The 26,501-nt window shown below is 43.0% G+C and overlaps 1 protein-coding gene across 10 annotated transcripts in view; it reads right to left on the reverse strand.

Annotated features, from left to right (window-relative positions):
• Nucleotides 1-26,501, reverse strand: part of LOC124183618 (E3 ubiquitin-protein ligase Rnf220-like) — an 81,699-nt gene that overhangs the window by 53,343 nt on the left and 1,855 nt on the right. For 6 of the 10 annotated variants that reach the window (XR_006871015.1, XM_046572313.1, XM_046572309.1 and 3 more), the window contains 2 exons: nucleotides 25,017-25,542; nucleotides 4,448-4,585 (listed from right to left, as the gene is read on the reverse strand). Coding sequence is in view for 9 of the 10 variants with exons in the window: in XM_046572313.1 (XP_046428269.1) it covers nucleotides 4,448-4,585; nucleotides 25,017-25,542 (664 nt within the window). In the remaining variant the exon portion in view is untranslated. The remainder of the gene's footprint in view (nucleotides 1-4,447; nucleotides 4,586-25,016; nucleotides 25,543-26,501) is intronic. The other 4 variants (XM_046572317.1, XM_046572310.1, XM_046572314.1 and 1 more) reach the window with 2 other exon arrangements.

Genomic DNA, 26,501 nt, shown 5'->3' on the forward strand with positions numbered 1-26,501 from the left:
AGGCAGTTTTTGAGGACGCGATTGGTCATTTTCTTCTCCCTAGGGATGAAAGTGAGGCAACTGCGGACTGCGCACGCGCGAATATATCTTTACAATATTGAGATGAAATTGGCTACTTTCGTCCCGCTAAACTGATACGCAAAGCCCCAATTCTCATACACGTGTTATAAAAACACTCTCTCGTCATCTTCGAGTAGAGAAAGTAAGTCACGGATCTCTACATCTCTGTACTAAATGGATATGTACACTGGTGCACCATTAGGACATCTGAAGAATTACCGTGGTGTCATCTAAATAAGAAATCTAAAGAATCGTTTTGGCACCGCCGTTTAAACAAACATTCGTCCGATAGGTTGGCAACGCCGATCCGTCGTGTGCCGGAAGCATGGAAGTCAGCCATCCAGTTGGTACGGAGATCAGTGGAGTAAATGAATAGATTGAAAGAACTAAAAGAAGAATGAAAAACAAACGTCGTCGCGAGGGTAAGTCGCGGATCCGCTTAGGTTCTATTACTTAGCGTTATCAGGGAGCCAAGATCATTAAGGCCGGCGAGGTTAGACGGCGTTACATGGTAAACGGTATCGCCGACTTTTTCGCTGCAACGCCGTGCGGAATTCGCGTTGTTATACCGGCTTCTTACTTCTTCTTACTCTTGCTCTTCTCCTCGCGTTCATCCCTTCTCGATTTTCATCGGCGCCTGCATCCCGAGGGGGCGAGAGAGATACGACTCCCACCACGAAAAGAGACAGTGTCGCATGCCCCGGCCACCGGCAGCCAGTTCTTTCCCGTCGCTTGACAGTAATTTTACTTAATTAAATTCCGTTCTTTCTGCCTCTGAATCTCGCCCCCGTTGCACCACCGGGGCCAAGTGCCTCTTGCTGCTGGTTCTCGCGGAAAACAGCCGGGAACTTTCCTGATTTTTATCCGCCGCGTTTACGACGATCATCCAAGTGTAATGCACTTCAAGCATCAAACAACTTTTTTACCCCCCTCCGGAGAAGACAAGGAGAAGAGCAGAAGCAAGGAAAATATTTTTGGAAAATGAAAAGAGAGTAACTAGTCGTAATTACCACCGGAGAGAAGAAATGACGAAATAAAAATTGACCGCCATAGTAACGCGATGTCATTTTTATAGCATAACCGGTGTGCCTAATGTCTCCCCCCTCCCCCTCACACCTTCCCCTCCCACGACTATCTATTTTCTTTTTTTCTTTCTTAAGAAACGGCGATAACCTCAGCCACGTTATTTTATAGCACAATTTTAGGTTCGAATCGGCGTCAGTTTTATTGACTGGTGAGTAAAATCCAAGTCCTAAAAACCGCGGTGATTTGCACCTGGAATGCTCGATAATGGCTACGGAGAAAACCGCTGACTAACAGCCTAACGGTCACCTGCACTGTGGAGAAACCGGTACAGTAAAATTTCATTTTACACTCAAGAGCGAATGACACACGAGGCGTTATTTCACGCCAAATAAAATGACAGGAAAAATAGCTTCAGGTACCGCGATTTCATCCAATAATCCAGCGTATATCGTGCTCCTTGCGTGAAGATATGACAAAATTAATTGAAAATCATTTAACAGATGGAGGAACGGTGTCGCGCGATGCTCCGTCTTATATACGGGGGATGGGGCGAATATTTAATTAGTTTTTCCAAGGTGCTCTGCCGAGCTATAAATGTTAATTGTAAATGAAGTGGTAATAAGAGAAAGCCAGAGGCGACCACCCGAGCATCCCTCCCTCCCTCCCGCCCCTAGGTAAGGAAACCTTAGCGATTCCCAAGGCATCGCAATTCTCTCCTGAAATATCCGAGGGTCGAAGCGCCCGGTTTTTATCATCCTAAATTGCCACTGGTGATTATGCTTCTGATTACGAGTTTAAACGGATTATGACTGTAAGATTCCTTTGAGGTGAACGTTGTGTGTCTATGAAACGACGGAGAAGAGCAACGCTGGTTACGATAGTTTGATTAATACAAGTCTCTCTGCTGCGCATGAATCGTGTTTCGAATAATTTTCTTGATCATTGATTCCGAACGAATACTACTTGGGTGCATCTTCGTTAACCGGGAACGAGGGAACAATATTACTGCTTGTGAGTGCGCCGCTTGGCTAATTAAAATAGTAATTAAAAACACGGAGGATCAGGGGATGAGAGTGGCGGATTTCCTTGATATTTAACAGCTAAGCAATTCTCAGATCGGGCAACTGAGGCGAAGACGGCGACGGGACATACGGAGTTTGGAATGATGAAGAAGAAGAAGAAGAAGAAGAAGAAGAAGAAGAAAAAGGACAAGAAGAAGGGATTCTCCTTTGGTGAACTGCTAATAAAATTTATCGTGATCATTGAGTGTGGCTAAGTAAGTGAGCACAGCTTAACAATATTCTTTATTAAAATATCGAAGAGCTCGTCTTTTTTCCTCTTCCGTTTTTCCCCCAAGCTTCCAGCCTTACCCACCCGTCTATATCATTGAAATATTATTAAAGTCCGATTAATCCAGTGAAATGTTAAAGAAAAACCAATCAAACGGAGGCTACGTAATACGAATCAAAGACTGCAAAAAGACCGGTTTCAAAACAACAGTCACAAGCAATGTCGTCAACTTGGTGGTTTTTCTCCCAAAATTAGGCGAAAAAACTTTTTTCTAGGATAATTCTTAGGGAGATGATTACAATTTTTCTTTTCAGTATTTTTTTTTTTTTTAATTTCACCTATACGAGTCTATTTATTTCAATAAATAAGAACAAATCAGTCTATTTTTTAAAACATTTTGTTAATAGAACTTTTATATTCGTAAAAACAGAAACAACTTATCCAGGTAAGTTAATTTAATAAATTGTAGAAAATAATTGAAGTTATTCGCTTATATTGCTTATCACCATTAATTATACTGTGCATCGAATAAGCAAAAATTCAATTGTATTAATTGATTGAAAATGTTATTACATTCCATGTTGGAGGATTTTAGTAGAAATTTAAGAGGTTTTCAAATAGCTTTGGGGGAAAAGTTTTTGAATGGTTGGTAACGCTGATCACAACAAGTGTTATCTCCGCGGCGATTAGTTTGAAAATTTGAGAGACGAATTCACGTGTGCCTTATAACCTGCACCCGGCACTCTAAGATAGTAAATTATGAACCCGTCCCGTGGTTAAACGGCACGAATAAAAATCCCCAAGCTTATTGTTAGCCGAAGATTCCTCTCGAGCATAAATAAGAAAGTAAAACAAGCCCCGAGTAGAGGATTTACAGCAGCGTGGTATAGTTGAAAAGATCGAGTTATATTGAAATGATGAGAAGCACTCAAGGTGGCTTATTGCCGGCGTATTAATGTTCAGATAATTTGCAGCTGAAAAAGGTAGAGCGGCAACAATAATAAGCTGCACGTAGTCGGGGCGGAAAGAGGCACGCATCGGGACTCGTGGTGTGGACGCGGTATATACAACGCAAAGAGACAACAAATGGGGGAATAGAGTAGTAACTGCAGTGCAGTGCAGTGCAGTGCAGTGCAGTGCAGTCCTGCAGCGTTGTGAAAATATATTTATGGACGAGTGATAAAATCCTCGTTAAATTGAGCCATACCGCGGTTTCAGGGCTTCGAGGTTTCGAGGTAACGGCAGAGAGAGACTGATTTTTATTGGAACCTAAAACGCTAATTTAACCGTTAAAAAGTTTCCACGCGGCGCGTTACAACTTACAACCCTACGATTTCGTTCCCCCTTCGCCTCTTATAAGGCGATGACGTTAAGTCGTGGCGTATACGAGACATCGCCGTAGAATCCTTTGCTGCGAGCGTTTCGACGATTTCGCTCCCGCCTTTCTCCTCCACCTCCTGAAAGCACTTCAGCTAAGAACGCGACTGGCTGTCCGAGACGTCGGTTTCGCTTACCGTCAAACCGGGCCTCGCCAAGTGATATAGGAATTAATTGGTAAGCTGTGTAACCGGGAGGGTCGCGCTCCCCGGGATACTCGTCGCAACCAGGACACGTACACGTCGTCCTGGGAAGTTCCACCCTACGTGTATACGCTCTGTCACTTTTGCCTCAATTATTTCATCAGCCATTGACGCAGACCGAGCCGCTAACCCGGGACTCTGGTCCTCTCTTCTACTAGACGTTATTCAACATACTGTACAATAGCGCAGCACGCATGCAGAAGGATGAGGAAGGAATGATGAGAAGAAAAAAAAAAAAAACAGCAAAATGAAATTATAGCTGATTTGAGCTTCCGAAGACGACGGTGATCCTCTTTTGTTGGCATTGTACCGGAATGTCGCGAAATGGGATGCAGGGTGGATAGAACAATCAACGATCGTTGGGCTTTTTATTTTGACAAGTTTTAAAACCGACTGAGATTCGGGTTTGGGGTGATTGACAATAGAAATGTGGGAACAAGTAATTGGAACACGTTATGCTGGGTGTTGTAATATGCCGTGTTAAAGCCTACCTTGATCGAAAACAAGGCATCTAGTGGTCTTGGCAGCAAGTCCCGGAGGAAGAGCGAACCTGTAGGTTGGGCCGAGTGATAATCCAAAACCTAATCCAAGGGCCTCCGCACCGCAGCGACCCCCGAACACGGGCCCCACTAAAAACACATCACCCCATGACACAACATCATTCTTGACTAATTTTCAAACAAGCAGTAGGTAACACTAATAACGGGAACGAGCTTCATTTCTGATACCTCACTCGATCACACACCACGATCGCCAAGCTCGGAAACGGTATTCTTTTCTTTCTAGCTTTGCATTCGTCAGTTGAGCAACGGAAGCCAGAAGACGCCGATGCACGCCGGAGCGGCCGAATAACTCGACTGATCGGACGAGCAGCGACGTCCACAAACCGAAATGAAAGAAAAACAAATATATAAACAGGGCCAGGTACGGGTAGCTGTCCTGTTTTCTTAGATATTGTTGCGCGTTGTGTTCACTGGTAGGCGTACCGAGTACGGGACGCGTTTTCAGACTCGAAATTCAAAAACTCTTTCATTTAAGGGGGGGGGGGTATAGCTCGGGTGGTGTAAAATCATACTTATTTTTGGGACCTTTTTTTGAAGAAAATGAAAACACTTGGAGCAACTTGAGTCTGAGGGCTTCGTTATTTATAGTTTCAAGAACTTTTTAGAATTTTTTCATTTAAATTAACAACAAAATGGCGGCATGGCGCACATAAGTAACGAACGGCTCCGAAGTCGAGGGCTTCTGCGGTGGCGCATCTCCCGACATCACTGTCCAACTTGTATATAATAGATAGATAAAATTTGTTGAATTAAAAACATCTTTTCAAGTTCGAGCTCGTGGCTCGAATGTTGAAATAAATTTTTTTACAAATATGGCCACTAGCTCGAAACTATCAACAAGTTTCAAAGATTGTGACAAAATTTCAAGTCGATCGCGGATAAAAATTGATCGTGGAATCTGCGCCACCGGATCGAAAACGTGGTCGTTCGTTACTTATACGCGCCATGCCGCCATTTTATTATTACTTTCGATGAGAAAAATCTAAAATGTGCTTGAAACTATAGATAATAAAGCCCTCAAACTCAAATTGCTCCAAGTGTTTTCATTTTCTTTAAAAGAAAAAACTCGTAAAAATACGTACGATTTTAGATCGTCCAAGCCGTACCCCCCACCCTTTAATTTTGAACAGCAGTAGGTACAAAGATAAACCTTTATCCAGGAATAATCGACGGTTTAATGGGCCGAGACTGAGCTACTCACCCCACACGCGTTCCAACGTACCACCCTGCCGGGTTAGATTCTAATCTCGCTCACATATCACGACTCATATTCGCTGGGTAACTACAGAAGTTCGCCCTTACCGTGGCCCTTGATTTTCCTGGCCTGTAATCGCTTGTTGAATATTACTTTTCATCGAATAAGCGCACGTGCCTTATGCACCGGTTTATTCCAATATGGGAATCGACTTGTCTTCAATATCGCTTTACGAAAAAACAAAATGGCCACGCTGCTACAATATTCCAATTCAAAAACGCGGCGTGTAGAGATGAAACGAATAAATATACGTATAACTTCGTATAGATCCTAGTTCCAGGATGCGGATATTACGGTAGGTGGATGCAGCGGAGGATGTCGGAGGATGCCAGAGGCACGGAGGTTTAACATACTTTTAAATTGTGCCCTTTGAAATGCAGAGCATAAGGCGCTTTCGTTTACTAGCTTAAGCTTACACGCTGATTAAGACGTCCGATACAATTAGGTCTTTGGGGAGAAGAAAAGAACCTCAAAAGGTGCTGAGGAAGATGGGAAGGCGTTTCATTGCCGACTTATAAGGGAGCTGCAAATACGCCACCGTCGTCAAAGTGGAATTTTAAAATTCTCGCCAAAATATTTTCCGGCATATTTCTTACATGCGTTACGCGCTTTCGCTCTTCATCGAGATTATTCAATCGGGATATCGGCCAAACTGCCCGATAGTTGCGAAAAAAAAAAAAATGGCACTGCAGAAAACTGCAAATATTCTTTCATTCTGACAAATTTCTCGTTGAGAACATTCGCCTTTTCTCTCCTAACCCCCGTCCGATTCACCAAGCGTCAAAGAATTTAATCGCATTCTCGCAATACGTCGCATCAATGCATGAATGAACGAGATAAGAATTTGAAGAAGAAAATAAAGGAAAAAAGAACCGGTAGGCACCCCTAAAAGGCAGCGTCCGCGTTGCTTGACAGTTGCCGCTGTGATCTTAATCTGAAGTTCAGTTCTCCGTCGAGGCGAGCGAATAAGAACAGCGGGTATAGAAGGGTAACAAAAAATAGAAATAATATAAAAATCCAACTCCATCGATTGAGTGGAAAGAGAAAACCGTCAGACCATCCGTCCATGGAAACGATCCACAGTCAACCAAGCCGACCAGATCGCGACACTCTGAATAATTCATGATGGAAGTTCCGCTGCTACTGGCGAGCCTCTTAGCTCCCCCCCCCCCCCCCTTTCCCCTTCCCCTGCCCTTCCGCATGATCTTTTCCCCTTTGGCTTTCGGTCTGCGATGATATTCTTCGCGGTATTTTGACAAAAACTTTGGGATTTGTACGATGCCGGTACGAAATTAAATTCCCAATATCGCTCCGCGGTTTTGTTTACACCTTATAACGTTCGTAAGTAATCCGAGGTATAAGGACACGGCGCGGCGGGCAGGCCACTTGTGTCCCTCGTGAGAGAATCTTGTGGGCATACTTGAAGTGCGGCAGGAGGGAAGTAAAGAAAGGCTTGAAGAGATGGCGAGGGAGGGAGGGAGGGAGGGAGATCTTCGGGCGAGTGGGTTGGATTGCATCGAGTTAGCCGCATCGATACTCAGCGTGAGATTCTGCCATCCTACACCTACATGAGAATTTACGGGTCAAACTTTCTTGTGTGTACGAGGTATAATAATCGTACGGAAGAATTCGTGTAGAAGATTGCGGTGAAATTTGACCAGCTGCATTACTGCCACTCAAATATTTGAAGTAGAAACGTAAGTTAAATTTCGCCAGAAGACAGACTTTAATTTTTCAATCTATAAAAGTCAGTCTACGCGTTACCTGTATTTTATGTATCATTTGCATGTTACGCTTTGTAAAACAGAAGAATCCTGGGCGGGGTGAAAAAAAAAATCTGCAGACACCAAAGTAAAATCTCCACCAACTTGGTAGTGACCGTCGCTTAATGTAGTGGCTATGTATTTCAGATATTTATCTTATCGTGAACTATTCAATATCGTCGACGAGACTCACTCTTGATTCAGAATGCATAGCCGCCAATACATCCTTAATTGATAGAAGCTCTAGTGTCGCTACAGAAATGTTAAAAACAAATATAACACGGGATATGAATAATGAAGAAACAGCTATCAAAAACAGAATCGTCATGGCATACGAAGGAAACAATGACAATGAAGAAAAAAAAAGAAGAAACGACGCTATTAGCAATATCGGATACAACATGATGGTACGAAGAAGTTGAAGTTTCTCAGGCCGTTCATGTTTCACGGTGGTTGATATTTCATACAGAGTAGCCATCTACACCAAATATCGCCTCCAGGTATTGTTCGTGCATTATTGGTCGGGGTGCCCTTGAACGTCACGTGTGGTTTAGCGGCCCGGGCATCCTGAATTTGCAAAGATTTTACAAGGCTTCCCACTACGACGCGCGCAGTTTGACTGCAACCCAATCTGCTGACTGGTATTTCGATGTGAACTATACACAGAATGACAAGTTCGATGACAAAACGCGTTGGAAAGCTGCAACCGATTTCGGGCGCATGGGTGAAAGTTTGCTCGATTATATTAGATCCAGTTAATTCGAATGTTTCAAGAGTTCTCAAAGCCAATTCCAGAGTAGAAATGAGGCAATTTCTGTTTCCCTCTTTGCATAAAATGTACATTCCTTGACCATTGGTCGCGGGAACGGGGCGAAATATCTGAGACTACAACGTTCCAGATTCGATGTGGATTCAAGAATGAATGTCTTCATTGTTCCATCGTGAGAACATCAGAGTCGCGTGCCTTGGCGTAAATTCGATGCAATTAAGTAAGCGATACCATCTGTACTCTACATTTAATCAGTGTTCAGGGTAAACCGCGTGTCCTGAAATCATGTTCATCTCACACAGACGCAGCAACGAAAATCGAAGGAGGATTGTCGGATAGATTGTTCATACACCCTAGTCAAATGAGTTTCCCTGGTAGATACCACGGTGAGGATATTAACATTCCTTGCGAAACGAAAGGTACCTTAGCTATTACCATATCTACCTACGTAGTAGGACTTACAGCTCTAGGTTATAATACGCGAGAAGAGTGAGTAAACCGAGAAAGGTAAAAGCTATCAGAATTATTCCATCGAGTCATTGGGACTTATGCTACTTATGGGATTACAATGGGCATTACGTTCAAAGCCCGGCTCGTTGGTGCTAGGTGACGTGTAGGGACGTTGGTTCCTTCGGTGTATCTACGATAAGCCACGAGTATCGTTCCTGTCGGTTTGTCGAACCGGACCAAAGTTGGAACACCGTATCCGCTTGACGCTCGGGGAAATCATTTATAAAGAAACAGATTTTTATTCCAGGTCGTCGGGGAGATTTAGGGTGACTGGAAGTGGTCCGGGGTATATTGCGGAGAAGGAATGATGCCGGAACGAGACAGGCCGAGATTACGCCTCCTAGCTGCTACCCGTGGACCACGAATTCGAGGATCCAGACTGCTTAAATCTCACCCTCAGCTGGATACGCGAAGGAATTTTTCTCAGCGAATTTTTACCTAACGAGGAATCCCGCCTGTTAAACACTTCGCTGAGCCCGGTGTAGCCGCCTCCTCAAGGACCTTCGCTGCGAGGAGGGATCCTTGATACCAGGATATTTTCCCTGTAATTAATTTAAGAGGGCCCTTCCATGGTTCCGCTCCGCTACGTCGGATCCCCCTACCTGCCAACCGTCTCGCGACGACGTTTATTCCTTTTTTCAAATTCTACGCCGTTATTCTCGTCATTCTCACCTGCGGGACCAATTGACCCACCGACTTTAGAAATTAAGAATCTCTGACAGTTTTAGTCCGCCTGTGTTGGGGGGTGGGGGTTTCTACCGATGAGCAGCTTTCGGCGACAAGCTGCACAAGACTATCCGGGTGAGTTTGCACAGTCGGTATTCGAGAGCGGACAGAGGGAAGTTCGAAAGTGTCGTAGTATTATAGTAGGTATTGTAAGACGGTGCTAAGCGCGTGTTGCTAAGAAGGAGCGAACCCTGCTCGGGTAATCCAAGATTTATCTCGTCGGCTTGAAGCCTGGTCCCCCGAAGCGTTGGGTAGGTATGGGATGAAAAAGTACTCGCGTATATTTACTTTTCTCACTTACGCTGCAGCAAACGTTTCGGACCCTATCGGATTTTCGGATTGTTTTTATTTTCTCACGGCACGCAGCACGAGTACAAAATCATCGTTGACGATGAAACGGCGGTTGAAATTTAAAAAATAATCCCAGTCGCTAACAATGCAAAGATTATTCAATCCTATTCATGTTTTCTTTTATTTATATGTATATCAACTGAGACGTTCGGTTTACGCTTATACGTTCAAAAGTCGCTCTTCGGTTATAGCCAAAGTAATTTAAACGTGTATTTTATAATCCTTAGCGACGTGATAAACGATCAGGTCTTGATAGGAACCCTGCACAGCCGACAACCTTGCTTAAAGTAAAATATATGGCACCTTTAATTACGAAGAGATTTTGAACGAGACTGGCCAGAGTATTACTCAGTGTCTATATAGCACGGTGTTCGTTCCGATGCTCGTTGTCGGCGAGAGCAAATCGCGGTAAGGGGGAGTAAAGAGGGTATTCGGGATCTGAGATGCATAATTCATGGGGTGTGAGAAGATACGATATGATCCAATATGTGCCCTCTTCCACCTCGCCTCGCCTGCCAGGGAATTGGCACGGGGGAAACTCGGGATACTTTTTCTAGCGCTAAGCTGCTGAAAATTGCGTCTCAAATTTTTTTGTAATTTCGAACAATTTTCATAACCCATCATTATCATCGCGATTCCTCGTAAACCATACGTCGCAACTACGGCTCGGCGTATTAACGGGAGTTTGCTGAATCCAGGTATATTCGCAGAAACTTACACGTGTTCTACTTGACATGCATTTTGTCTAGAATTGCTCCAGGACGTTTAATCGCGGTGAACGAGCGAATAAAGAATACCCCATCTACAATTTCAGAGCGCCTATTGCAGGACAGGTACAATCGAGTGATCTTGAATTTACATTTCAAGACAGATTCGCGTCTTTGTGGAGTGTGGAACACAATGTAACTCGGGTAAGTAATATATTATGATGCCGCCGCTGCGGGCGGAATAAAAGTGCGCGCACGTGTGCATGTGTGTGTGTGTGTGTGGGGGGGGGGGGTATAAGACTAACTTCCCATAAGAGGAGGTGCGCTGTGTGCAGACTTTCAAACGAGAGTATAGCATGAGAGGCTTCTTCTTCCCCCGAGAGTCTTCGCGAGACAGATAGTGAGTCCCATCGTGCAAGGTTCTAGAAGGCCCAACAGCCGACGACCAGTCGAAGGAATTAACACACAATGAGATAGTTTTGTTCGTACAATCGCTTGGTTATTCGCTGAATCAGTTTCAACTCCTGGAAGCTATGCTACCCCGCCAAACACCGACGACTCCCCGTGCTACGAAATAACCACACTTTCACACCGCAAACAGATCCAGTATTATGCGAAGCTCCGACACTGGGCGTTCGGGGAATTCTGATATTGTGGCACAGAAAACTATTAATCCTTGTCCGATTAATAAACATTGGCGATACCGATGATGATCAATAAACAGGAATCCTTGTCAACAGTTTCGCGATAATGAGCTAAGGGGGGTGGGGCCTACAGCTTGAATGGTCTAAGATCGTACCTATTTTCAGGAGTTTTTTCTTAAAGAAAGTAAAAACACTTGGAGCAATTTGAGTTTGAGGGCTTTATTACCTATTGTTTCAAGCACATTTTAGATTTTTCATGGCACGTATAAATAGCAAACGACCCCGTTTTCAATCCGGTGGCGCAGATTTCTCGGTCAATTTTTATCCGATTGACTTGAAATTTTGACACAATCTGTAAAACTTGTCTATCGATTCGAACCCGTGGCTAGATTTTTGAATTGCAATCCCAAAATTTTTTGGTCGAAATCGTACATATTTGAAAAAAAATGTTTTCAACATATGAACTACGTGCTCGAACCCGAAAAGGTATTTTGAACTCGAAAAAAGGTTTCTATCTGGTACAAGTTGGACACTGATATCAGGAGCCACCGCAGAAGCCCTCAAGATGGGAGTCGTTCGATACTTATATACGCTATGCCGCCATTTTGTTATTGAATTCAATGAATAAATTCTAACATACTCTTAAAATTACAAATAATATAGCCCTCAAATTCAAATTGCTCCAAGTGTGATAGTGTTTTTTAAAAAAAACGTCCTAAAAATAGGTATGATTTGGGAACCCCCCCCCCCAAGGGAGGTTACATAGTACGCCGATGTGATTGAATCCAAAGATAGCAAAGGGCGTTTAGGAACGGCGAGATCTGATCTTGAGATTTAAAACAACGTTTACCAGGCGCGCGGATTCAAGGCAAAACGACTTTGATATTGCAGCCATCCTGCAGCTTCTTGCTCTCTCTCCGCAGGTCCCGGCTCGAGCCGGTCCATTGTGCGGGACCGCATTGATAAATTATCGAATAATTGTCAAATACGATGAAACAAAAACACCCGGTGACGAAAACTACAGTTAGACCGAGAGGGAGGGGATCCCGTTTGTATAACGAAGGTGGGTACAAAATTGTCCGTGGAAGGAGTTAATTGCCGTCACAACAATTCGAATCACCGCCGCGCTTACAACCCTCGTCATCGTCATCGTCATCGTCATCCGCGTAGCATCGCTTAGTCTACAGGAGCAGCCTCCCATCGTACGAATGTTACCCGATGCTCTTTGAGCCCTTTTGGAAGTGGTTTACGCCACTGGGACTGTTGGGTTACCGCTTAAGAAGCGGGAAACCAGATGGAACTCACCAGAGAGAGTGGGTTGGGTTACACAAATCGAGATACTTGAGCAGTAATATATCTCTTTCATGGATATAACTTTACCTACGTGCAAAGTCCATATTCAGTTTTGTCAAGCCCAATTACAGGTTGATCTCTGCGGCACCGGTGTGCGGACAACGTCAACTGGCTTATTGTGAAAATCTTCCATTCGCACGAGTCACTCAACGCAACTTGTTCGCTCGTGACAAATCTGAATTTAATTTGTCGCTTGGCTAGATTACGCGAGCCTGATCGAGGCTATCAAGTTACATTCGAAACCCTAGACTAATCGAGACCAGAGGATACGAGACACACAATATATGGGGGAAAACCGTATGGAAAGTCAACAAAATCTCGTGACACGAGGAAACTATTTAACCTTTTAATTTAGCAGCGGTAGCAGTTTTTTGTAAGCGAGCAACGAATGAATCCGACGGTGAAACGCGGGGAGATTATTGTCGGAAAGCGATGAGCCGTGATAAGTGACGATAAATTCCTGAAAAGCGCGCTTAGAATTAGAAAAGGATAGGTGTAGAGGCGGAAGAGAAAAGAAAATGGACGATGAGACGACGGTGTTGGCAGTCAAAAGGTGCGAGAAGCACGAGGAATTTTGAGATAGAAACGTTCGCCCAACTAATTGATCCAGACAGGCGGCTGCAGGCTCGGTGACGGCGGTAGGGAGGCGAAACTTTTTTCTTTCTTTTTGCCGCCTTTAACATAGCCGGCCTCGCACCTAAAGCACTAAACTCTTTAATCAGCAATTGAATTTCACACAGCGTAATACAAGTGTATGCTTTTTTCTCCCCCCCAACCCCTGAAACGGAATCGTGACCGGCGCGAAAACGGTCAGGGCGACAAGATTAAAAATCCTCTAATTACTTAATCGGGTTAACTCGGTAGGGGGGAATAGCCGGGAAGGTGGAGTGCTGCCGAGGGACGTGCCGACAAGGTTGAGAGAACCGATGAACTCTTTCGCTTTGATTTCAAAATGCCACTGGCATCACACGATCGCCCTGGAGGACGAGGATCGCGTCATTCGGCGCTGATTTAAACCGATTAGAATTAAACCGAAGCTTGGCGTATTTGAACTTCTGGCAAAGTATCTCGAAGAGAAGGGACGGTAGTCGAGTTGCGACTACAACGCAAATCGCGGAGTATTCCACGAAGCGCGAAGCCGAAGCCGAGGCTGATAGAAAGAGATAAAAGGTTAGACAGTGACAAACACCTTCGGCTGGCTGTGATTTCAGTTAATTGTCGTCAGAGCCATTTCTCACTCCTCGAACAGGGGAATCGTAGTCAGTCGACGTTGCGGTGTTGTAAATATCTCTATGGGCGCCTGTTACGACGTCGTGTCATAGGGCCAACGGAATTTACTCGAGTGTATTTTGTTTTTAGCTTTTCGTTCGGAGTGGGTACCTAACGCGAAGGGAGAAAGCGACGCTCGTCCGTCATTTCACGTCTCGATTATAGGTGCGTAGTTTAACCAACGGTGCGGAATATTTCACCCCGAGTAATGACGAAAATAAAATTATTGCTGCGACAAAATTGATCGTTGACGCAATAACTGATTCGACCGATGGAATTAAAAATCCGGAAAAAATATTTCATTCCTTGATAACACAATTGAACAAAAAAATGGTGTTTTTTTCCGAGTTTCGATTGACATGAATGAATTTTGATTCCCTACATCGAGTAATAAACAAAACTTTTCTTTATTAGTTATAAAGTTTATTTTTGTCTTTCTTACGTTGATGAATAAGTCTTGAAGGTTTTTGATTCATAGCTAATATGGATGCCTATTCGTAAGGAAAAGGAACACGTTTTCACCAAGATGTGACGGACTTTACAGTTATTAACGCTATCAGGGACAGTGCAATGAGAGCGTGATGGGAGATTACGTTTGGGGTTTGATACAAGAATGCCCTTACGAAAATAGAAGAAGTACGAAAAATATTCATTTTTAAACTTTCTTTATCTATTATTTTACATTTGTCGTTTATTATTAATTACTATTTTCGAATAAAAGTCATTTGAATGCAAAACTGAAGTTTGTTTTGTTTCTATTTACAATAAACGTTTGAGAAAATGAGTCAGTTTTCCTTAAATCCGAAATATCGTTCTGGTTTCTACAAAAACAAACTTTATCTGATAAAAATATTTTTCATCTATCAATTACGTAAAAGAAATCAAAATTAGACATCGAGAACCCAGAGTCAAAATTCGTCTTGATCGGTGTAATGACACGTGTAGAATGGTTTTTCGATGGTGCATTAAACGGCGAAATTCTTCCACTAAAGGCATCTGCAGTGAACCTCGGATGATACTTGAAGCAGAGGAATCTTTTTCAAAGATGTCGTGGTTTGTCCGGCATAACTCTGCACAGGATGAGGGTCTTTCCTCGCCCTCTTACACTCCATCCACCTATCCACCTATCTACTCGTCTCTCGTAGTCTCATTCAACGTGGCACTGCAGAGTCGTAAGCGCGAGTGTCTGATAAAACCGCGTAGGGTCCGAGGGGAGTCAACCGAGCAATCTTATTTTGAGCCTCTAATAATACCTTCGCAGGGCCATAGGCTCAGCGATGTTTTTACGGCAAATCGCTCTGTATGTTTATACCTTGGTATACATGTATATAACATATTACACACCGAATGGACGTACGAATATGCGCGCTATATATCCCGGTATACGTATGTACATACATTTCCATGGGCAAGAAACGTGGGCAAACGAACGGGAGCCACGGAACGACTCACGGAATATTGTCAAATATCTACGTCGTTAAAGCGAACACGCCCCCAACGTTATGTATATTCTACGTCTTGCGTAGTTTGACCTAATACCGGAGTATCGTATTTGCGCAGTTCATGGAAACCAATTCTCACGAAGGATGAGAATTGGTATAGAAGAAAGATGTATCTCAATGTTTGAACTCAAGCACTGCATGGACAGTTTTTTTTATTATCAACGTATAAACGGCGGTACGTGTGGTGGGCAAGAGGGATGGTTGAGATGAACGACGTCTCCTTAGCTTCAACGTCAGAGACTTACTTCACGTTGAGTGTCAAAGATGTCCTTTAGTCCTGCGGGACAATATCGCGTAACTCATGGTAATGATAAAGCTTAAGCTCCGAGTTGATTTACAATCTTTCTGCCGACGCTTACGACCCGGGCGAGAAATGCATTTGGCGTAATAACGGGTCAAGGGTGAAATGAGATGTCGAGGAGCCGAGGACGAGGAAGTTCGGAGAATCGGTCACCACGGGCGCGAATCCGTATACGTTCAGGACTTGACATTGGCAAGGTTTTTTCAACGTCAAAATTGGAAGAAAGAAAACAGCAGGAAGAGTCTGACAAAATTGCCGCGTGCGTTGAAGGTGCCTACTTGCCGTACACGCGTGTCATGGGCGACGAGCGCGTGTTTCCTTTCGCGCCAATAAACCACGAACCACAGCGTATACATATACAGAACTGATGTAGCCAGCTGAAGTACCTACAAATTCGCGACCGCGAAACGCTGCTTGGCCGTCGAGAATCCCGGTTTGGACCTCTCTGATGTTGACAGTTCAATTCAAACTTTGCCGTTTTGCGGTCAGAAATATTAGCCACCTAACCACAGGGCTACGGTATCCATGCTCTACGATCGGCGAGTGACAATTTTATATAACAAACTCGCTGACCATCTGCGATCCCTCATCATCCCCGAACATTTCAGTTTCGCGCAACGTGTGATCGGTATTGTCGAAATTTATAGATCATTTCATGCCATCGGAATGTGACAACGGCGACAGATTTTACGAAGGACCAGATGGAATGCTTATGGAAATAGGCTCCCGGTCGAATTGGCTGGATTTTCAGTATGTTACAGTGCATATCCTCCCGATCAAAAGTTGCCACGGTCACAAATCGGAAAAATCAGTAGTTTCCGAGATACAGGCTTCGGAATAGAGGTGTACAGATTGTTTGATATCTATGGATTTCCTGATTTTCATGAATTATAAAGCTTCACGGGGACTTGAAATCAAACGAGTCACTCCAAAAAATTGCACGGTGGATCCTCAAAGATAGGCAGAAGGCTGTGATTGATTCCATCGATGCATTGATTCCATCCATGAACTCGCTGGTATACCGGAAGTATGTGCAACGTCAGATTTCGGGCGAAGAATGAGACCCTCCGGCTCTTGCAATAATCGATTTGTCTTGTTTTTCACGCGTCTGCAGAGTCTCTGCGAATTGGCTGCGCAGTTTTTGAGTGATATATTTGATTTTAGCCCCCCTTGAAGTTTTGTAATTCGTAAAAATCGCGTAATCCATAGATATAAAAAAATCCATCCACCCCCCTTCCGAAGCCTCTAATCTCGGAAACTACTGATTATTGGGACTTGTGTCCATGAGAACTTTTGATCGGGAGGATATGTACTACACATACTGAAGATCCATCCGATTCGACCGGAAGCCCAATTGCCATAAGGATTCTGCGGGGTCCTTTCACGAGTTAAACCGACCAAAGAGCAACCCTTGCGAAACGATCAGACCATGGTGGAAACCTCTTCATTAGTAGCAGGAAATCAGGGAGAGCTTAGAGCACGTCCCTGCGTTAGAGAAGACACGCCATGCAGCGGCTGTTGAACTCACGAATCAACGTTCCAAAGGAGAGAACGAATAGATGAAGATTCGGAAAAACTGCAACTTTGTAAGGAAGGACTTTGATGAACGGGTTTGAAGCGTTGCTGGGACTGCACGATACAGTGACAGGCGAGGGACAATGCTTGCCTGACGTTTGATTCGGCGGATATTAATATGCGAGCTGGACAACACCGCAGCCTCTACATCCCTCGAAGCCCGTCATCCGAACGACCATTTAGTGATTTCTGTCACGAATCAGAATCTCTCGCAGCGTCGTCTCACATGGCGGTAACGCGTTCACATACCTATTGCCATACGCGTCTACCTGTGGTAGGGTTAAAAGTGCATACATACCTACAGTGTTCTTCGTCAATTGGTAAAAGTGAGTGAAACTTTTGAATCTAACGTCAACGCAACCCCAAATGAATCGATAAATGTAATATGGTTGAACGATGCACGGCTAAACGGTATGCCAGTCGATCGTGGCAAGAAAAATAAGTTTCCGCATAGCTCGTGCAGCTTGAATTGCAGAAATAGCTGGCAACTGTAATGACAGAATCTAGGAGCGGTGCAATCGCGTCTTTTTTTTCGGCTAAATATCCGAGAGTTCGACGAGTTCAGAGGATTGCCGAGAAGGACTCCTCCCTTCGAGGTGGAAACAGCACCACGCCCTCCTCCGAGGTTCCTCCAAGTTCCTCAGAGGAGAAGACGCGTCTAGTCGGAGGCGGAGCTTCGGTGGATCTATTTCTAGTCTGTTGTATTCGGGCGTCGCGGCGCCTCTCAAGTCTCGACGGAGAGGTAGGTACGTAACCGCGAGATTGCTCAGCACGGAGACTCCGCCTTTGCAGCCCGAGTTGGTCCCGGCTTTTCTCGACCTTTACCAAGTTGCGATAAAAATGTTCCCAGTCTTTCGGTTACTGTATACCGTGTGGCAGGTTGTCGTACACGGGTGGAGTTGTATTGCTTGCCATAGTATGACTATACTGCGCAGGCGTTTTGATGCGGTTCAATTCGGTTCACACTCGGAGGATGTATAAGTTCATGTCCGACCGAAACTGATTTTTCACCCGAAACCGAAACCGAAACCGAAACATATTAAAACATTTAAAATTACGATTATTTACTGAAATTTATTGTTTTTTTAACATTTATTAACACATAAGAAAAAGTGTTATATATATTAGGGTGTGTCATTTTAGGGCGATATTTTTTTTTTTTTTGCTCATCACCCGAAAAGTCTTTAGCTCGCATCTAAAAACAAATCCTCGCGCAAGGGAAGCGCTGTCAAAAAATATTTAGAGGTAGCTCAACGGCATTGAACTTTTCCCATTTGATGAATATGGGAAAATTGTTTTTTTTTTTACTATTATTGGTTCTCCCAAGTCCGATTAAATCGTACGATATTTTCATATAAAAAAAAAAAGAGCGGTAAAAGGAAAAGAATGAGTCGAGATGATTGACTAGATAATTCTTGCGAGCTATATTCTCCTATTCCGTCATAGCCAACCAAAATTATTAAGTAAATAAAGATCACACAATATAATAAATTAATCATAGCATTTACTTAATCGTTTGTTTGGGAAACATTGTTAAGATAAGGATATAGCACGTAATTCACCAACAGTTACATATATTAAATAAACCTGCGAATCCAAGTAAAACGAAATCCAATATAACCACTTTCATTTGTCGTTTAGAAATAAAACTCAACAAAATAATGTTCAATAACAAGAAGTTTAGATAATTTAATGAAAATAAAACGAAGTACTAATAAAAACAAAATAAATACTTACCAAATCACTCATTCGCAAAACATAACCTCAACTCACGATTAAATGGACAGTGGCGAGCAAGCACGAGTTAGCTGCGAAGTTTACCGAACGACGCACGAAAATTCACGAACACTCGAGTTTCGGCTATACTTTGGCCGAAACCGAAACTAAGACCGAAACTAGATTTTTTGGCCGAAACTGGCCGAAACTGAAACCGAAACCGAATCTCGGTCGGTCATTAGTATAAGTATGCCGGATGAGTATCCAGCCTTTGCAGGGATACGCGAAGAGAGACGGCGGAGTTATAATTGGGTTCCTACACCGAAAAAAATTTTATGTAGCTTTACATCTCCTGTGGTGAATATATGGACAGCACTTTTTTGCAGTCAAATCTGCATCGATTGTGGTAGACCTACCTAAGCGTGCTGTAACTCTCGTAATCGGATTTGTAAATCTTGCCACAATTGCTGTAGATTGAACTCCAAAAAAGTGCTATCCACATGTTCACCACAGGAGATTTAACATCTACAATATTTTTATTTCCGTATGTTATAGAGGATAGAGGTAAGGAGGACTGTCTCCGTGTACAGAACGTGTCCATAAAATAGAGTACAATTGAGATGAGGTTGCTGTAGCAAAAGTTCCACAAAGCGCCAATCATACTGAAGCCTTGTTGCTTATTAACGCCATTCTGGTGACTTATTGAACCACTATTTCACGGAGACTACGTAAGGAGCAGGAATTCCATGTACCTATACGAATAGCTGCCTGAAATAAGATGGCACTGGTGTTCCGTATGCACCGAAAACAGTGGAGGAAATATAAGGTGGCAGTGAAAACTTTCTACGAATCACATTGCAAGGTCATCGATTAGTCGATCTTGGGCATTCCTGCAACCAATGACACTCCGGTGCAAAACGAACACTAGCAACGCTAGTAGTAGGTACTAAAAATAAGCCTAATGTGTACGATTACTGTAACAACTTTTGTCAATTTGCCCATTTGAGTTCCTGCGCCTTGAGTAGTCTCCATGCACTATTTATCGCTTTTTGGTGAACACTTTTCTAGTCGAAAATCCGTATTATAAGATGCTTCTCGTTACCACTACCCTCCATGGTTTCTATATATTCGCAATCGTGTGACGTCTATTCGCCCGTCATTATACCCATCGCAACGCGATCTTCCGGAAAAGGATCTGAAGTTATGTACATACGTATATGGGTACGATGACCGTTTGATGCGAAACGGCAGAACCGCCGGCAGCACTGACGTATGACAGTGGAACAGAATTGTTGAAAAATACTCGTTAAAACATCAAACATTATACGCCGACTGTACCTGCGTCCTGCCGAGATACCATGGAGGTATACGTATGTAGGTATGTTTTCAGCTGATACAGCCGGTGTGCGATGCACCCAACCACAGGGTGATCGACATTCACGCGTGTCCGACGTCTGCCACTCTCTAAATAAATTGTACCGGACAAATTGTGACGACGGACGTATTGACGTCCCAAGTTAGTTTAAACGATCCGCACTTCGATCTATGACTAGCGGTAGGTACACTCGCTTCTCTATATATCTTATATTATCCAATTTTAACTTTCAGCTGGCACCTTTACCTGGTATAACGATGCTGGCACCTCGGGGTCGTTAAATACCCCGACCGAAAATTGCTTTTTTTTCGGGTATTCACTCAAGTGTATTTTACAATATATAAAAAAGGCCACAACAACAATTTTAATGGATCCCAAGGTGCTAGCTAAAGTTTAAAAATTCGTAGATCACTAACGACTCCAAGATACCGGCTAAAGGTTAATTTCTCACGAATCCTCTGCAATTATGCTCGAATTCATCACCCATTCGCAACCACGTAGGTTTTTTCACCGCGATTCCAGGAGGCATCGTTTTGCAAGACTCCTGAATGATCCACACGAGGATGCGACATTAGGAGGCGTGATTTCTCCGAATAATATGACCAAAAAATATGACATAGATGATCTATCCGTAGAGTGCACGGCATGCGGGTGTGAAAAAAAAAGAAAAGGTAGTATTCGTTATAAAATCGACGTAAATACAACGGGGTTTACAATAAGCACGTATGACGGCCGTCCGCGCAGCCCTCGGCGACCGGGCCGAAGCCGAGCGAGCGGAAAATCGCTTAGTCCTCATTGATATTCTTAGAGCACGCCAACTGCGGCCTGGATTTACTAGCACGTCGTACAAATTATTTAGTAATCAAATTTTCCACCCCTACAGACACCTCTTTCTCTCTCACCCGTTCCCTTTGATTCTCTTCCTCTTTTTTTCCCCCCCATCCATCCTCCCCATCATCGTCATCCTCCCCCTCCTTTTCCCCCATCCTCGTCCTCCTCTTCGCCCCATCCAAACCTCCGGGCAGAGCTGGGAAAGGAGGGCAGCGAGTAACAACCACTTTTACGATGATTTCTCTATTTTACGACAGCGGCGTGAGAAACCGTTTAGCCACCCTGTTGTCTGCGTCCCCGAAGCACCATTTTTCCGAGCGTTAAATTTTCCTTCATCCCCCCACCCCACCGACTTTTTCCGTACAAATAAAAATGATAGAAATCCTTTTCTTTTAATGGACAAATGAATAGAACGTAAATACGAAATACGCCGCGCATTGCACGTACAATGGTACATCCATCCGTATCGTATAACGGATACGACACAAATATCGCAACAAAGAAAACTAGAATTGAAATATTTGCTGCGGCAGCTGTAGTATGACAGGGAACGTTTCAGAGCTCTTTTGAATATTTTGGAACGAGGTTATTCGAGTTACCAATTTCCTCACAAATATCGCAAACACTTCCACTACTCTATGTCGTATTCGAGTGTCCCTGTATCCGGTTTGTCGAGGTATCGAATGCATTTAAATATTGCTACCATGCCGGATTTCAAACGAACGTACATACACGCGTGTTTGACAAACAGCACATAATTACAAACTACGATATACCTGCATGTATCGAATGCCCCAAGCACGTCAAAAATTTGACGTGGACGAAAATAGCGTGATGAAACATTCGGGACTATTTATTACAGTGCAACGGTATTCGTACGTGAATATTTCTTTCAAAAGGGACATCGGGGATAAGGAGGGTGAAATGCCTTTTACGAACATCTTTATGATATTTTATGAATAAGCAGATAGTATTAAAAAAGACGACATGTTGTGGAATCTATAAGGAATGTGAAAATAATAGTTTCATAATTTTGCTAGAAGAGTACCTTAGCGATAAACAAAAATTTGAGAAACAATAATTTTTGTATCACGAATTTATCGAGCATAAAATCAATCCATTGCATTTGTAAAAGCTGTTGACTCCCTTAGTAACATATTGAATTTTTAGAAAAATCAATGAAGTCAGATCTAGGGTGAAAATGATATCATATTTTTTAGTTTTCTTTATTTTTTTCGAAAACCAATTCGGACAGTTTCAGGATATTAATATTTTAATAATACCTGCTTATTCATAAAATATCTACGATGTTCGCAAAAGCCATTTTTACACTGCTTATCCCCCTATGTTCTATTTCATTCCCTGTATGTTACTCGCTTTTATCCTATTTTTCGTCAGCTCATGCAGATCTGAACGAATTGTTTTTTCTTCCCGGGGACAATTAAACGAAAATCAGTCTAGCGAAAGACAAAAAGTACAGCAGACAAATTTTTTAGTAAGGAACGTTAATAAACGGTTTCGAATGGCCAACACAGCAGCTAGTTAATGCTAAAAATGTTTCTTGCTTTCTTTTCACAAATGTGTGAATTTATTTTGCTTCCTTTTTTGTGTTGAATTAAAAAGGGAAATTCTGGAACGCGCGCGTCCGAGATAAATGGGGCTTGATCTTTCGGTAATTAAGATGAGCCGAAAAATAAACAGGCCGTTTTATCCCATTCGCTATCACTTCCCTACTTACTGACACAGCTGCGGGTCGTCGGGACGGCCAAATAAACGACTGGATAGATTTAAAAGCACACAACACTCTGAGCATATATATATATATCGTGTACATGATATTGTATATATTGTATATATATATATATATATATATATATATATATATACATATCTACGTCTCTCGCTGTCTAGTTTGATTGTTTATTATCACACGACGTGGTTACATTGTTTGAAAGTCAAGCAAACATCTGAGTTACCACCCGTGACACTATCCTTATTGACTGAGTAACAGGAAAAATGTAATTGTGCAGGCTGCTCAACCGACCTTTCATTTTTCATCTTTCCTTCCGACCAAAGTCCTAGTCTCCTTTTCTTTCGTCAATCCGTACCGATCCGTACCGCAGATAAATTTTTTACGGATTTTAAATCAACGCCTTACAATAAATTGCCTACTCTGAAAGTGTTCCTGAATTTCAGACATAATTTAACCTGCGGATGTTTATCCATTTGCTAACGAACAATTACACAACAATATTCAAGGGCTCATTTGTGACGATTCTTCAAGTTAGAAATTTTCCTTCAAATTTTTATTGCGATTTGGAAAAAAAAGACATTTTTTGTCGAGCATTTCTGGTAGGTCTTTTTCGGTTCGGCCAATCAAAGTCTTCCCTTCAATTTTGAATTCTCATCGAGTGAAAAAAATCAAATATAACCGATACAAGTACCGAGATTCGTTTATATTATATGACAAGAAACTAATACAGGGTTCGTACGCTTTTTCGAATCTAAAATTCACTGACTTTTCCAAGTATTTCAACCTGAAAATAGGATTTTTCCAATAATCTTTCAAGAAATATGACCCTGATTGATGACAATTTTTTTTACACGTTATTACTAATACTTTTAATATTATCTAGTAATTGTCTTACTGTCTGCCTATCAATTTACAAACAATAGTCTGGGATTTTGCGTCAGAAAAAAATGGAAGAAGGTTTGGTATTAGGTAATATGTTCACAGAATGTATGAAGTTGAGCGACGCAACAAAATTTCGGGTGCAATTTTTTTTTTTCTTAAGATCGATAGTACTTTGTACGCATAAGGATGAGTTTATTTCTTCAACAGACTAAAAATTCCAATTTTACTTTTGCTGTAAGAAATTCACTGAATTTTACCCGTGTTACAGGTTTTCCTTGTGCGTGCGAACCCTGAAATAACAGAAAAAAATTTGGATTGCAAAGGATCCCGCAAAATCCTTATGGACATTGACTTCTAGTCGAATTGGCTGGATTTTCAGTATGTTCAAGTACTATCCTTCCGATAAAAAGTTCTCACGGACACAGGTCCCACAAATAGGTGGTTTCCGAGATATAGGCTTCGAAAGGGGATGTACGGATTTTTTGATATCTATGAGTTAAGCGATTTTTACGAATTATAAAGCTTCAAGAGAGACTTGAAATCAAATATATCACTCAAAAACTGCACAGCCGATTCGCACAGACTCCGCAGAAACACAGGACAAGTCGATTATTGCAAGAGTCGCAGGGTCTCGTTCTTCGTGAGAACTGTGCCGTTGCAGATACTTCCGGTAAACCAGCGAGTTCATGGATGGAATCAATGCATCGATGGAATCAATCACAGCTTCCTGCCAATCTTTGAGAATCAACCGTGCAGTTTCTCGGAGTGACTTGTTTGATTTCAAGTCCCCTTGAGGCTTTTATAACTCATGAAAATCAGGAAATCCATAGATATCAAACAATCTGTACACCTCTATCCCGAAGCCTGTATCTCGGAAACTACTGATTTTTCCGATTTGTGACCGTGGCAACTTTTGATTGGGTGGATATGTACTACCACATACTGCAAATCCAGCCAATTCGATCGCTAGCCAATTGCCATAATGAATTTGCGGGATCTTTTTGCTTGGGAGAAATCCGTTCAAAGCCCATTTCCTGCAAGCGCGACCGCGTCAAGCCCACGCTCTCTGCGCATTCCCCGGTAGTTCCTCCACATCGCGACCTTACACAATCAGAGGTAATTCCCAAATAAGCCCTCACCGATATCCGGCACCATTCACCCTTCCACATCGCGAACTACGTACGGAGAAAGAAGATAAAGGTGTGCTGCACTCACGTCTGTAGGGTCTGCCTTCCTCCGGGGTCGACCTCTCGGTGTTCTCGGAGCCGGGTGTCGCGTTGGCGTCCCTGTCCTCGTCGTCGGGCGTCGCGCCCCGGTTTTGACCCTGCCCGACTCCGATTCCGCTTCCCGGCGGTGATCGGCTCGCAGACCCGGCTGGACTTTGGGGGGCGACTTCGCCGACCCCGGCCGTCGAGACTCCGCCGGCACCGCCGGCGACGCCGCTCGACGGCAGCGTCGGTGAGAACATGTTCGACATACTGGAGAGCGAGCCTATCGACGCCAATCCCGATGACACGGTCGTGTTCCCAGTTTCAACTTTCAGACATTTGCTGGGGGGCGCGAATGCCGACGGGCCGAGGGGCCGGAAGGCCCCGAAAGGTGACCTTGGGTCCAAAGGGTGGAGAAACTGCGCCGGGAAATGAAGCATGTGATGCAGACCGTAACCCAAGGACGCCGCGGTGCTGAACGGCACTTGAAGATCTTTGGAATCTGAAACCTTAGATTCGAAAAACGAACCCCACTGTTCATTGCCACCCACAACCTCTCTCAGTATATTATTTTCTTTCCGAAATCGTCGATTATTACACTATGTGTTTGAATTTTCGAAACGATACCATTCCTTTGTTTCGTTTGCTTATCTGTCCGCGCGTCGTTACTCTAGGTTATTTGATTGGCTTGCGTTTTTCTTTCAATGGTATTTCATTTTATTTATGCTACCGCGTATTCGAACGAAGAAATTTATCGTTTCGAATTTCGTTTGACTCGAGGCCACCAATCGAGCTGGAGAATTTATTTCTTCAACGGCATAAAACTTCGGTCACGTTTGGTTTATTCTTGTTTAGAAAACTTGGTCATCCGAAAAACAATCCATGTTATTACCATCTTGAATCTTGCGAACCTTGATCTACTTCACTGATTGTGTCTCGTGTTCGTAGCAAAATCTGGTTTAACCGTACTGGTGCCCTCGAGCCGTCTGTCAGGCACTTGACAAAGATCGTATTTAAATAATAATTATAAGGTTTTGAAATATTGCGGGAATCCGTGAATGCACAGGATCAAACATTTTTGTCTTTCAATCTCCACGTGGTGCCTACAGATTGATGAACTGTTACTTAACAACTGGTGGAGAATTGATGAAAACTTGAATGAAAAAACATTCCTATGACCAAAACGAAACTCATCATCACACAAGAGTGAAGTTAATTTTTCCATCTCTTTTTTCAAACCCACTAGACTTCGTCACTGACTATGTACCGACACTCTGCAGCATTTCTGCAAGCACTGAGTTTCACAACACTTTTTTCCATTTGCGTGTAACCTCTATATCATAATAGTTGATCAACCCTACTGCACGGTTTTAAATGATTTTGAAAGAATCAAATGTACATACGAGAGAAAAAAATTTTGATCAAGTGCAAAATGTTCTTTTCTACTGGTTCCTCTGTGGTACAATAGTTTATGTATTGATATTTTCCTTCG

This window comes from Neodiprion fabricii, chromosome 5 (assembly GCF_021155785.1).
Source record: "Neodiprion fabricii isolate iyNeoFabr1 chromosome 5, iyNeoFabr1.1, whole genome shotgun sequence".
NCBI lineage: Eukaryota > Metazoa > Arthropoda > Insecta > Hymenoptera > Diprionidae > Neodiprion > Neodiprion fabricii.